This window comes from Pseudorca crassidens, chromosome 18 (assembly GCF_039906515.1).
Source record: "Pseudorca crassidens isolate mPseCra1 chromosome 18, mPseCra1.hap1, whole genome shotgun sequence".
Lineage (NCBI taxonomy): Eukaryota > Metazoa > Chordata > Mammalia > Artiodactyla > Delphinidae > Pseudorca > Pseudorca crassidens.
Genome location: NC_090313.1, coordinates 3598943 through 3612960, shown reverse-complemented (window position 1 = coordinate 3612960; position 14018 = coordinate 3598943). Strand labels below are relative to the sequence as shown.

Sequence of the window (14018 nt, the reverse complement as noted above, 5' to 3'; positions counted from 1 at the left end):
GATGGAAGGATGGATGGATGGATGGATGGATGGAAGGATGGATGGATGGATGGAAAGATGGATGGATGGATGGATGGACGGATGGATGGATGGATGGAAAGATGGATGGATGGATGGAAGGATGGGTGGATAGATGGAAGGATGGATGGAAGGATGGATGGATGGATGGATGGATGGAAGGATGGATGGGTGGATGGAAAGATGGATGGATGGATGGATGGACGGATGGATGGATGGATGGAAAGATGGATGGATGGATAGAAGGATGGGTGGATGGATGGAAGGATGGGTGGATGGATGGATGGCTGGATAGATGGATGGAAGGAAGGATGGATGGATGGATGGATGGATGGAAGGATGGGTGGATGGATGGATGGGTGGATAGATGGAAGGATGGAAGGATGGATGGATGGATGGATGGATGGAAAGATGAATGGATGGAAGGATGGATGGATGGATGAATGGATGGGTGGATGGATGGATGGAAGGATGGATGAAAGGATGGATGGAAAGATGAATGGATGGAAGGATGGATGGATGGATGGGTGGATGGATGGATGGAAGGATGGATGGATGGAAAGATGAATGGATGGAAGGATGGATGGATGAATGGATGGAAGGATGGATGGATGGATGGATGGATGAATGGATGGGTGGATGGAAGGATGGATGGATGGATGGATAGATGGATGGATGAATGGATGGGTGGATGGATGGAAGGATAGATGGATGGAAAGACGAATGGATGGATGGATGAATGGATGGGTGGATGAATGGATGGCTGGATAGATGGATGGAAGGATGGATGGATGGATGGAAGGACGGGTGGATGGATGGATGGGTGGATAGATGGAAGGATGGATGGATGGATGGGTGGATGGATGGATGGATGGATGGAAGGATGGGTGGATAGATGGAAGGATGGATGGAAGGATGGATGGATGGATGGATGGACGGATGGATGGATGAGGCCTGCCTGGATGGACAGATGGGAGGGAAGGGGGGGAGGGATGAAGGAGAAGACCATATATTTTTTCTTTGTAGTAAATTTCTGTAAATTACACCCAGTCTGAGACTCTCATCTGGAAGAACTACAAAATAAATATGATCTAAATTTGCAAAGCTTACAAATTTATTAGTGGCTTGTGCAGTAACTTTTCCTTTGATGTTTCTGTGGCAAAACTAGCAACAAATTAATAAAAGCTTAATTTTTATACAAATAGTTTTATTACAAATTTGAATTTTTAAGAAATACACATTTAAAGAAATTACACAAAAGGCCTTAGTAGTCTTAAAAACGTTTTGGAGACTTTTAGTAAAATGTCGTTTCAGGCATAGTGGTCCAATTCTGCTCTCCTGCAATGCATCCGCTCCCCTGCTGAAGTCTGAACACAACTCACGAAAAACCAAGGAAGCCGCCTGAATGTGCTTACAGGTAAAAATACTGATATTCTGATTCGACAGAGTTATTTCTCACACCAGGCTGCAGAATGAGGAATAGTCATAAAATGAAGGCCTTTTAAGTTTGTTGCTTTTGAAGTCAAGTCATTCAGTTTGTGATTAGTGTTTAAAACCCTGAAGATATTTCATACAGAATAAAAACAAGAAGCTCAAAGTACATGTTTTCCTGTAATAGACACCACATCCGTGAAGCCGGGTTTGGTTTTGGCAACGCACAATTTTTGGTTTGGAGGTGAACAATGAAAACTGGTGTTTCACATTCAATACCCTAGTGTTTAAAAATCTCTGTTAAAGGACAACACAGGCTTTTAAAGGAAGAAACTATGTAAGCTTTATTTTAACAGTGGAAATGAAACTACAACTTGACCTGCCTAATTGCTGACACCTATATAAATTACTAAAATATATATATATTTCATTTCTGCCTACTTTGGGGACCATCTTTATTCCACAGGAAATCCGGGACTTTTGCAGAAGCAGCTGCAGAGTACCAAACAGAGCAGAAAGACCGAAATTTCTCTTTGGTGGGGCGGTCGGAGGACAGGGCTACTAGGCCCCCGTCCTTCCCTTTGGAGGTTCCAACCACCGGCTTAACACGACTATTATTTGTACAGACTGAGGGACCTGAATTCTGAAACAGTGAGACAGTGATATCAACAGACGTTTCACCTGGGGTGTGAAATGGATCTGTTATAATACAAAAATGCAAACGGGCTTCGCCCAGGTTGGAAGGTCCCACAGCCCTCCTAGCACCCTTTGGTTTTTCTGATGGGTCTCACTTCACACATCAGTGCACTGGACTGTAGAACAGACACATTTTTTATTTCATCAGGAGCGCCACTTGGGATTCACTACGGGCAGCTTATCGTGGTCTTGGATTCTCCTTCAGCAAGTAGAGGCCAACGAAGCAGGGTGTGTTAGTTATGCAGATTCCTATCAGGCACCTTACAGTTTTCATACTGGACAGTGAGGTACACAGGATATATTTCTAGAGTTCGTTGCTGTTAGAAGGAGGGAAGAGGGCGGAGTAGCACCATGTTGTGAAGTAGCTGAGGGCCGGCTTCGTTATGTTCTCCGCATGCACACTTGACAGCGACTGACATGCGTGCGCAGCTCTCCAGCCTTCAAGGTGGACGGCGTGGGCTTCCTGAAAGGCAGCACAGAAGTCAGTGTCACCGCGTGGCTCAGGCCAGCTCCTCGGCCCTCCCTCCCATCAGAGATCCCCGAGGAACCAGCCTTCACCCTGCCTCTGAGCGGGTACCGCGCTGGGGGCGTCCCACGGCCTCAGTAACACCTACGAGTTATCAACTGCATCCACCCTCGGGCCAAGGGTAAAGGCGAGGGAGGGCACAGCCAGAGTCACCCACGTCTGTCTGACCCCAAAGTCTCAGCCACTCCCCACCACAGACCCTGCCTCTTCAAACTATAGGTTAACCTTTGGTTTTCTCTTCTCAACTCGGTCATAAACACCCCCAGACTAGGAAGATGTTCTTCTCTGAGACACTTCACACACATCCTAAGTGCTCATTAAATCATTGCTGAATGACAGAATGAGCAACAGATCTGGAATAATCAACCAGACCTCAAAATACATTCGTAACTTTTGAAAGTTGTTCACGCAGGTGGTCGGATTAGAGGCCAAAGACAGGGGAAGACATTTAGTGTTCCAAATGCTTCCTTTATCCTAGGAATTCTGTTCTTTGACTATTGGAGAAGTGAAGTCTGAACTAAAATGAGTACTAATCAAATCTCATTCAAATTAAAGTAGCCATGTAATAAGAGTACCTTGTCCTAAAATTGAGGCGGCTTACGTTAGCAACTTCGGTGAAAATCCTAGTGCCCCCAAGTTATTTAAATTAATGGGCTCTTACCTAGTTTTGTTTAAGAAGGCATTTCAGTTAATTGTACCAGGATGCTGGTTCAGAAAAAAAAGCAAAAAAAACAAAAAGCCCATTGTTACCTGTTAACCCTATAATGGGCAGCCCCGGGGGCTGGCGCTCATTTCGGTAGCTAATGGTCAAATTCTATCTGGAGAGTTGACATCAAGTTCCCAGTTGCCTAGAAAGTCTCGTGTGAGCTACTAGAAAGGCACCCGGTAGTTTTTTGAGGCTAGAAATTTACGAGTAGTGAGCGTGTTGCTTCACCTTTATGATCTAAACTAGAAAGAGACAGGGTCATAGCAGAGGTCCACAGAATTCTCTCCGAAAAGGCTTATCTCCAGGGCCGAGAAGCACTTATTTGGGGGACTGAACAGTAAGTAATTGTTCAGCCCCATCGGCGCCCGGCGGCCGCTCCAGCAGGGCTGCAGCTGGTACTAAGGACCGGACAGAGGCCTCATTATGTGTTCCCGTCCAGTACAGACTGGGCCCCGCTCCAAACTAACTTCAAGGTCAACGGCCACTTGGGACCGTTGTTTTAAAGGTGAAATTTTGGTAATGGAAACGAAAGAAGAGGTTCTCCGTATCCATTTCGGTGGCATTTGTGCCGAAATTAATTTTCATGCGCAGGCCTGAGAAACGGTCACTGATAGCTCGCAGTATGTACATCCAATTCGGCATCATAAACACCATGAAAACCAAGGCTATTCACTGTCTCTCTCCCTGCTGGTTAAAGGTGCAATGCTTTAAAATGCTCTGTTTGCAGATGTCAGTTGTCTTAATGACGTTGCCGTGGATTCATCTTGAAACACTGAAAACTGAACTTTTTCTTTCAGGCCTCTTCAGCAATGGACGAAGGAAGCCTGTCACCTAAGCTCTGCTTTGAACATGGTCTTCATTATCCGCCCACGTAGAACAGAACCAAATATCTGTTCCTATCCTATCCTATCCGTGGAAGAAGCCTTCCTAAGGATTGCTGTAGAACCGTCTTTGGGACTTGGCACCGGAGCACATGTATGGACCATGGATGACTGAAAATAAAAGCCACCGGGGGGGGGAGGGGGCGAGGGGGGGCACTTTACTTGAACATCTGGCCTCTTTCTATCGTGGCAAGCCAAAAGCTGTAAGCGTTTGCATAGTAATTGCAAGTCCCGCGGCCGTGGCACTCGATGAAGGGGGCGCTTCTGAACTCTTCCAGACAGGACCCAGGGGAGGCCAGGGCTTGGCCAGAACCTTCTGCTCCGGCGCTGGTGTGCTGCGGGGAAACAGGAGCTGTGAGCCAGAGGTGCCCGCCCACCCCGACGGGCTTCCCGGGCCCCAGGGAAGAGCCGGGATGCTCCCTCCCGGAAAGCCGCCCTCTGTCTCCCGAGGCCACCGGGGAACACACTGGCAGCCACACCGCCCCATGGCCTCACGCCGGGCACACCCAATGCCAGGAATCAGCCGACCGCTCCTCCCGGGGGGGGGGGGGAGGGCGGGAGGCGACTGGTCCAGCTTCACCAGCATTTCAACAAACGCTGTCCTCACTGTTTTCTTCTTGGAACACTGAAACCTCTTCTAACTTGGGGCGTGAGATGACAGCCAAAATGTGTGGAGGATGCTGGGACCAACTGATGTGACATCAGACTTTCTAAACGAAATTATACGGGGTCATCAAAATCCTTTATTTGCTACATCCTTTATCCATTTTCTTTTCTTTAAGAGAAAACTTAAACAAGAGAAAGAGGGAAAAGAAAGCTACTGTGGTAACTGTTTGTTCAGATGGGTTGAAGTACACCTGTCCTCAGAAACAAGACGTAAAATGAATGGCGTACAAATGGAAGACGGGGCAAGACCTCTACAGGACGGCTATTACGGACATAAGAAAAGTGAACTCTGGAATTTCAGAGCCATAAGGGACCTCTGAGGACAAAGCGAACGCCCTTGGTTCCCAGATGAGGACCCCAGGATCCCAGAACATTCCAGATCACACTTCCCAGGCAAAGCTAAGATGGGAACAGGCCTCTGGAGGCTGCCACATCTGAGCCCCTCAGCTTCACCACAAAGCCCCCAGGCTCAGCAGGGATGGGATGCCTGTTCTCCAGAACCTCGTCATTTTGATTTGCTCTTGGTTTTGAGAAATTAGGGCCAATCGTTGTTCAGATCCTTGTATGACCCCAGGACAAGGGACGGGGAAGTGACAGAGTGCTTTCCTCCATTCTTTACTCCTTGGATCAAGGGCCTCTTCTGTCAAACTGAGACTCCATCTAGTATTTCTTAGGATAATGGAGTCGAAAGTCCGATCTGTCTTGGAGTCAAAGCTGTGCGCTTACATCCTTGCGAGCATCTTGATTCCTCTCCACCATAGTCCTAACCTTTCTGGCGAGCATCTTGATTCCTCTCCATCACAGCTCTAACCTTTCTGGCGAGCGTCTTGATCCCTCTCCACCACAGCTCTAACCTTTCTGGCGAGCATCTTGATCCCTCTCCGCCACAGCTCTAACCTTTCTGGCGAGCATCTTGATCCCTCTCCACCACAGCTCTAACCTTTCTGGCGAGCATCTTGATTCCTCTCCACCACAGTTCTAACCTTTCTGGCGAGCATCTTGATCCCTCTCCGCCACAGTCCTAACCTTTCTGGCGAGCATCTTGATTCCTCTCCGCCACAGCTCTAACCTTTCTGGCGAGCATCTTGATCCCTCTCCGCCACAGCTCTAACCTTTCTGGCGAGCATCTTGATCCCTCTCCACCACAGCTCTAACCTTTCTGGCGAGCATCTTGATCCCTCTCCACCACAGCTCTAACCTTTCTGGCGAGCATCTTGATTCCTCTCCACCACAGCTCTAACCTTTCTGGCGAGCATCTTGATCCCTCTCCACCACAGCTCTAACCTTTCTGGCTTCTTGGTAACGGAGTCGTCAGGCAGTATTTAGAATGATCGAGACGACTTGCTAAACGGTGTTGTTGCAATTTTCTGGGCCTGCTGAAGAGTCTAAATGTGGGATCTCCAACCCAGGAAATCCCAGCCTCCGACTGGTGAGAATCCAACACACAAGCATGTGAAGAACTGCTTTTCTGGAAACTTCTACACTTGGAATAACTTACAGCAGAAGAAAACAGTTAAGAGGCCACTTTCCCTGTCAATCAAATAACAAGGCTACTGTTGATTTGGGGGTCACAGGTACGTAGACCTGGCCACACCTGGGCGTGTGAAGGTGGGGCTGGGCTTACGGTGGTGACGTGGGACATGTTTGTGGGGTCGTCTACCGGGACTGATTCAGGTGTAGCCTCATCGTCCAAGCTCAGAGCTTCTATGTTTTCAATCAGTACTTTAAAACTGAGGCAATACAATAAGAAACTACAATGGGATCTCAAAAGGGTGCTGTGTTTCCCGTTCTAATTGGCTTTTGGGAGAAAGGGAGCCTGGGGGGTCTGGCATCCGGGGCAGCTGGGCAGTAGGAGAGCAGACTCACGCGGGAGGGGTGTGGACCCTCGGGCCCCTGGCACCGGCCAGTGCCCCCGCTCTCTTCCCGACTCTAGCTTCTGCTTTGGGGCTTGCAAGCGTTTTGGTAAACGTGTGCCCACCACAGGCGCGCCCTCCCCTTCCCCCCGGGAGGCGCTGACTCGGAATCTCATCGGGTCACCCAGCTACCTAGGCCCAGAACAGCCACTCCGTGGAAGAGGAGGGCTCTGAGCCTCCCAGGCGAGCAGGCCAGGCTCCTGGGGGCGCTCTGCAGGGGGCCCCAGGAGCGAGGGAAAAGAGGTGGGGTGATTGCGGGCAGCTCTTTGGGGGAAACACGGAGTTTCCCCAAACACTCACCATCACAAAGGAGTAGCCAATCCAGAGCGAGGACCAGCCGCTGGGGCACTGCGGGATCTGGATCGTCTGGCTGTGCACAGCCATGACCATGGCCGGAGCCTCACACACAGCACACCTGGAAGGCACGGAGCGGAGACGCTCAGCACAGCCGAGCGGGGCCTCCACCGGCTCGCCCCTCTTCCCCGTGATCCGCGCTCCATCTCGCCACTCCATCTTTCTGACCCAGTGATGTGTTTTACCAAACAGATCAGGTGTCCCCTGCTTGGACTCTGAGGCTCAGGGTCTTCTCACTGGTTTGATAAGCCTGCCTCAGTATTAAAACATTAAGCTCAAAACCAGACCCAACCCTTGTCATTTAGCCATCTACTCTGTAGCAGGAAGGAAACTGGAAGGCCAGGTTGTAATAGGGACCGTCTCCTGAGGCACTGGGGCTGCAGGAGACTTTTGTGTTCTCCTTTGTGTATTTCGGTGTCTTCCAGTGTTTCAGCAATGAGTGTGGATTTCAGCAAACACGACGAATGCTCCAGAAAAAGGAGATGGTGCCATCCAAGGGCTACCGCTTGCGGAATACGGCGACTTGTTTTAAGCCCTGAATCATCTTCCATGTGAGAAGAACATTTAGTGAATTATAGTAACTAAGACAGATAACAAACCCAGGGCTGGCTGTCCCTGTGAGCCTCTTCCGGAGACTCTCTCCAGACCTGGAACCAACAGACCAGTGAGAGGGCTCTGCCCCAGGCCAGACTGGACGTTCCCCAAGCCAGGCTGGCTCGTGCGCAGCCGCTGGGACTGCACCCAAGGATAAATGACAGCAACACACAATGTTCTGACTCAGACCTGCTCTACTAAGCGACCCTTTGATGGTGGGATAACGTTTTGTTGAAAAAAAAAAATTTAAACATCAACAGTAAAATAATTATATTCAAGTCACAAACTGAACAGAGTGCTAACAGTGCTGATAAATGACTATAAATGGTGTTAATAATTACACCTAGTTACGCTGGAACATTTGCATGAAAATGGATTCGGAGTGTGAAGGGGGCCGAAATAAGTCATTCAGTTTCCCGTGTGCGCGCGTGTGTGTGTGTGTGCGCGCGCGCGCTATTTTCTATTTTATTCACACAAATGCAGATGAATTAAGGGGCTCAGCTAAACAACAGTGACTGAAATTGGCCTTCTACATCTGCCGCCATCTGCCTGCCAGACACAGGAGCAGACATACAGCACAGAGGAGAGTGCTTCATGTCAGGCTCTCTCTGGGCTGGTGGATTCCAGCCGCTGCAGAGACGTGGTCTGGACCCCGCCCGATGGGTGCTAGGGGACAGAAAATCACAGATCTAACGAGCCAGGAGGTCCCTTAAAATCCATACACTCTCATTCCCCATATTACCTATGAGAATATGAGACCACAGTTAGTTGTGTCAAAAGGCAGAATTAGAACACAGTTCCTACTCTCATACCAGTGGTCTTCAATCTAGAACAATTAAACAGTCCGTAGTTTTTGATGATTCATGTCTGCAGAGAGTCGGAAAGTGCTTAGAAAATTTTGTCAGGATGACAGCAGAAAAGTTGGTACTTTTTCTGCTTAAGAGGAAGGATTTTGTTATTAACTCTTTCTAAAATTAACCTTTAGGATGTCCCCAAAAGGGAGACCTCAGAAGGAACCTGTGAGTCCTGAGAAGTCGTCAGAAACCACTAAGTTAAAGTAACCGTGGGACCTGGACGCTCAGAGACCCAGAGGAATGGGCAGCATTATTACAAAAGGGGATGTGAGGTGTGTGTGCTTTCGGAGCAGTGACTTAAAGGAAGTGACTTCTGAGGTCACATCAGACACCGTGCATCTATGGGTCAGTTAACAGGGAGACGTGAAAACCCCGAAATGGGCAGCGCTGGGGCGTTTAAACAACTCATGGTAACGGGTCCACAGAGAAAAGCAAGTCTCAGACTTGAGGCTTCTCCTGGACCTGTTTCTGGAATGTCCTAAACACATCCCAGAGCCCTGTGTCCCAACCAAATCAAGGTCAATGTCAATTTTATCAAGATGGTAAATAGGAGACAAAAACGAATAATCATTTTCTACCTGTTGTCCAAGGAAAGCTAAACAGAAACACAAAGGTGATTAGTGGTTAGTTCCTGTTCTTGTGCACCCAGCATGGTTCTGAGTGAGAAAAGGCAGCACAGCTCAGCCCCCAGGGACCCCGACACATGGGAAGGACATCTGTGTTTTGAGAGGTGCCTCTCTGGAAGTTACCAATGACTCTTCCCATTTTAAGACCCATGAGATAAGTTTTCTTACAGCTCAAAAGAAAAATCTTAGAAAGCTGTCAGGAGATATTTTGAGGTAAAGCCATCAAAAACCTGATTTTTTGGGCTTCCCTGGTGGTGCAGTGGTTGAGAGTCCGCCTGCTGATGCAGGGGACACGGGTTCGTGCCCCGGTCTGGGAAGATCCCACATGCCGCGGAGCGGCTGGTCTCATGAGCCATGGCCACTGAGCCTGCGCGTCCGGAGCCTGTGCTCCGCAATGGGAGAGGCCACAGCGGTGAGAGGCCCGCGTACTGCAAAAAATAAACCCCTGATTTTTCCAATAGGCATCTCCCAGCCTTTCTGGTCCAGGTCTATGCGGTACATTCTTTTAACAAGATTGTTCTGTGAGGACCAGCCTTCCACACTCTGGAGCTACGGACCCCATAAGTGACCAGTCCACCCCGAAGTAGGTGGTGACCATCCAGTGACGGGTGGTCACCACACGGGGTGCTGGGCTGCCCCAAGCACCCACCCCGTCCCGCCTCCCCTCTGACCCCAGACACCTCTGAGCCCAACATCACTAGTCTTTCTTCCTATTCAAAAGCTGCTATTTCTCTAAAGGAAACAGAAAAGCTTCCATTCCTCCTCACTCTCACTTTCCTAAGGAAAACTTGTCCTGCCTTGTCATTCTTTTCACCCTTTGCTATCTTCGCGTGTAAAAGTGAAATTAGAGACTAGCTTCTCAGTCAAACAAGTTCACACCTTTGCCACTGTTCTATTGCTTCTGAGTACAGTTAAGGAAGCAACTTTCAATTAGAAGGGAAGAGGCAAAAGTAGGAAAATCGTGTACTTTTCGGTCACAATCATTTCCATTTCCCATTTTATTTCCTACCAGGAAGACTCTTGGGGACCTGAAAACATACCCCAGACATTAATTAGTGTGGAAAGCACTTAATTTGGGAAGTCGCTCAAACACATGCAATCTCAGTGGGTACCATATCACCTCAAGAGTGCAAAGACTGGCGGGGTGGAAGAGAATGAGAAGAATCTTAGGATGTACACGTTACTGTGCACGATACATCAGTACCATCTTTCCTATCTAAAGCACAGACATACAGTATGTCCGTGGTGTCATCATTTCCTGGGGACCGCGTCACGCCCACAGTTCAGTGCCACTGAACTGTACACTTAAAAATGGTTAACACGGTACATTTTATGCTGTGTTATGTTACTTTATGTTATTGTTTTACTACAATTAAAAAATAAAAACTTTTAAAAAGTTTCTTGGAGGTGATTCCAAAAAATATATCTTAAAAGACTCCTTAGGGAGATAATTATTTAAGAAAGAAAAAAGCTGCAAAGCTGTTCTAAAGTTTGCCGGGGACTCCGGGGACACGGCTGGTTCATGGCAGGGAAGGCAGCCACCCGGTGAGTCACACGAGATAACACGCCTTGTTCCAAAGCTGGGCCTTATCTCACCAAGGGTTTGCACTAAAATTTTTTAAGAAGATAAGCGACTTTTACACCCAATTATTTGTATGGCTGATTTGTTACAAAACTCAGGTATCACAATTAGTAAATGGAATGGCAATAGATCAAATGTTTGGGGGCAAATGGAAAAACACAAAAATAACCTCTGCCCTGGCTGTGAGCTGCTTTTCTTCGTCAGTTGTATGTGTGCTCCGGTGGGCTGCACTCACCTGCTGATGAAGGGCCTGATACCCTCCCCGGTGATGGGCGCCATGGACATGGGCATAGGCTCCGGGGTGGACAGCCAGTACGAGTAATCATTTCGGGAGGCGAAGTTGCAGACGTTGTTGATGTTACAGAAGAGGAAGGGCATCGTGCTGAACTTGCGCAGACAGCTGCCCGCCGTGCCTGGGGACGCAGGGAGAAGACATTGCTCATCATTCGCGGTCTGCCTCGACACAGAATGCAAGTGAGCTAGCTAATAAAGACATCTATCCCACCCATCCACTAAGGTGGAAATAAAACTGTTTGCCAGTTACAGAAAGAAGGAAATAAATGTACCAAACAGACTAGTATGATTGGAAATGAGCATTCAATTCAATGGGAAGTGATCCAGGCCAAAGGGAAACCATCGAGAATTAGCAGGATGAACAGAAACAAAGCCGTTCATCGGTAGAGAGAGACCTTTTCCTGCAACTGAATTCTAGAAGGAACTTAACGTGCAGCTCCTTGTACCGCAGCTAGTAACTCACTGGACCGCGTCTTTCATGAAATGCAGAGCTGTCTTTATATATGTTTGCAACCTTAGTGAAAGTTAGAGGTGTATAACATTAAAACATAATTTGGTGGAGCAGATCCGGAGAGGATTAAGAGAATGACGACAAACACACAACCCTCTATTGATCTAAACTAATAGAAGGACAGAGGAATTTTGGACAGGATAACGTGGACATTTTTTAAAACAGCAACAGTAAAGCTGCTCTATTTTATGACTATAAATGCAAACTGTTAAGTGTGTACTCCAGATACCTTGATCCTACTTGATAATTGGAAGAAGACGTCAAAAGTTTTATTAATTTAAAATTTTCAAAGAGTCACAGCCTTTATGTCCGCCTGGCTTCCCATTAGTAATATGGTGGCTGTCGGTAAGGATGGCCCACTTGGTAAGGATGGAGGGAAACAGGACTCTTTTCCTTGACTAGGTCTCGGTGACACTCCGAAACGCAGGACCAGAGCGGGAACGCAGCCCAGCACCACCCAGCGCTGGACACGCGACGTGGAATGAACACACCCCTCTGCAGATGCCTCACCCAAGTCCTGGCCGTGCGCCCGCTCATTGCCTTGTACGTAGAGCAGAGAGTACCCATGGTAGAGGATTTTGGTCCCAGGAGGACACTGGGGGTCATCTATCGTCTGACTGTGCCTGGTCACGAGGAAGCCGTGATCAACAGACGGGGTGCCCGGGGGACCCATGGATCCCGGCAACCCATCAGGGCCGGGTGGACCCGGGAAGCCTCTTGGACCTGAAAGACAGCAGAGAAATACGCTTCCTCAGTTACAAACAGGCGAGACTCAGTACAACCAGCACCTCCCTCGTGCCACCTCAGCTTCTCCCCTCTGCATCCCACCTGGAGATGTTTTATACGTGTGGCGCTTGGTGCAAAGCAGAAGCTCATAAACTCAGTCCAATGAATAAATATGTGAAAATATAAATCTATGAATAAAGGAAGTAAATGACGACTCCACGCACGTATTCATGCAGCATTTGGGAGCTCCTCTGAGGGAGGATTATTATAGGATGATTAAAACAACCATCTTTTAAGATAGCTTCCCAGCCTTAGTGGCCCAAAGCCAGCATATGGAATCAAGGCTGGAAGGAAGCTCCCGTGCAGGGTGTCCTCCTGTCCCCTGGGTGACCACGCTGCCTGCAGGATGTTCACAGGCCTCCTGCTGGCTGGGCGCTCTGTCTACTTAGTTGCACCCTCAGCCTTTGGCATCCCAGCCACGATGGGACCTCTGAGGTCCTGCTTCTTGGGAAGCAGATCAACTTTAGTCCATGCCAGTCAGTGGCCTTCTGGCACCATCACCTGCTCCCCTTGCCCTTTGCTGAAATGGAGTGTCTGAGCTGCAGACTCTTAGAAAACCAGATAGGGCCGTCCCTACTGGCCTTCTTTCAATAACGTCTGGGAGGCACTGAGCTCTGATCAACATGTCTCCCTACACAGAAAAGAATGATGGCAACCTTTAGCTCCTCTGTAAGATCCTGTTTCTCCTAAGAAACAAACTTCTATGCAAATCTTTCAAGAAACACTTCCTTTTGCAGGTTTCCACGTGCCTGGGCCTAAGGCTTCTAACCCGAAGATGCAGATCGAGGGTAGTGAGGTTGGGACAGCACAGCAAACCTACCAGGAGGTCCAAAGGGTCCTGCCTCTCCTTTCTGGCCAGGGGCCCCATCAAACCCGGGAATACCTGGTGGCCCAGGTAAGCCCACAGATCCTGTCACACCTAAAGAGAGGAGAAAGAGTTCATGATCCGGTTGTGGAGAGCAATAAACAGGCCGTATCTGCTTCTTCCCTTTTGAAATGTCTTCTTCGGCCCCCTGAGAGGGACGCACAGGGCCTCGGACTACAGGTGGGAAAGCCTTCCCAGAAAGCCAGAAGGTTAACACACACTCTGCGACTGACACCCACACGGGGTGCCTCATCTCGGAATTCGGGGTTCTCCCCGGCTTCTTCCTGTTGTTCTTGTTATCGTTTGGCACACAGTTTGGGGAAAGGCAGTCACATGGGGGTAGGGAGAGATCTGATGCATTTGCATTTTCTCAGGTGTTTCCCCCTTCTCGGCCACATTCTGGTGTCTCAGATAATGGTTAGGCACCGGGTTTACTGACGTGGGTAGTTTTTTAGTTTTCACGTTTGTGGTTTATTCCTAGGTGGTTAAAACAAATTTTCATGGATGCTATCTTTCTACTCTAAACGTTCTCATTCTTTATCTTCCATCTCCACTCCTCAGCAATAGCTTTGGAAGTAAGGAGTGTTTAGCCCCAATAATCAGAAAGATTCTAGCTTAAGGTGTCCGGGAACCACAGGGATTTACACAGATCTTGGCCACTTGGGTAGAGCTTTTGGGCCGCTGTGGAGAACACCCATCCCTACAATTCTGGATT

At 48.6% G+C, this 14018-nt stretch overlaps 1 protein-coding gene across 3 annotated transcripts in view; it reads right to left on the bottom strand.

Moving 5' to 3' along the window:
* Positions 1-1208: 1208 nt before the first annotated feature.
* Positions 1209-14018, bottom strand: part of COL4A1 (collagen type IV alpha 1 chain) — a 149875-nt gene continuing 137065 nt past the window's right edge. For all 3 annotated transcript variants that reach the window (XM_067713568.1, XM_067713569.1, XM_067713567.1), the window contains 6 exons: positions 13259-13357; positions 12163-12375; positions 11083-11260; positions 7138-7252; positions 4421-4593; positions 1209-2608 (listed from right to left, as the gene is read on the bottom strand). In XM_067713568.1, the coding sequence (XP_067569669.1) occupies positions 2527-2608; positions 4421-4593; positions 7138-7252; positions 11083-11260; positions 12163-12375; positions 13259-13357 (860 nt within the window). In that variant the 3' untranslated portion in view covers positions 1209-2526. The remainder of the gene's footprint in view (positions 2609-4420; positions 4594-7137; positions 7253-11082; positions 11261-12162; positions 12376-13258; positions 13358-14018) is intronic.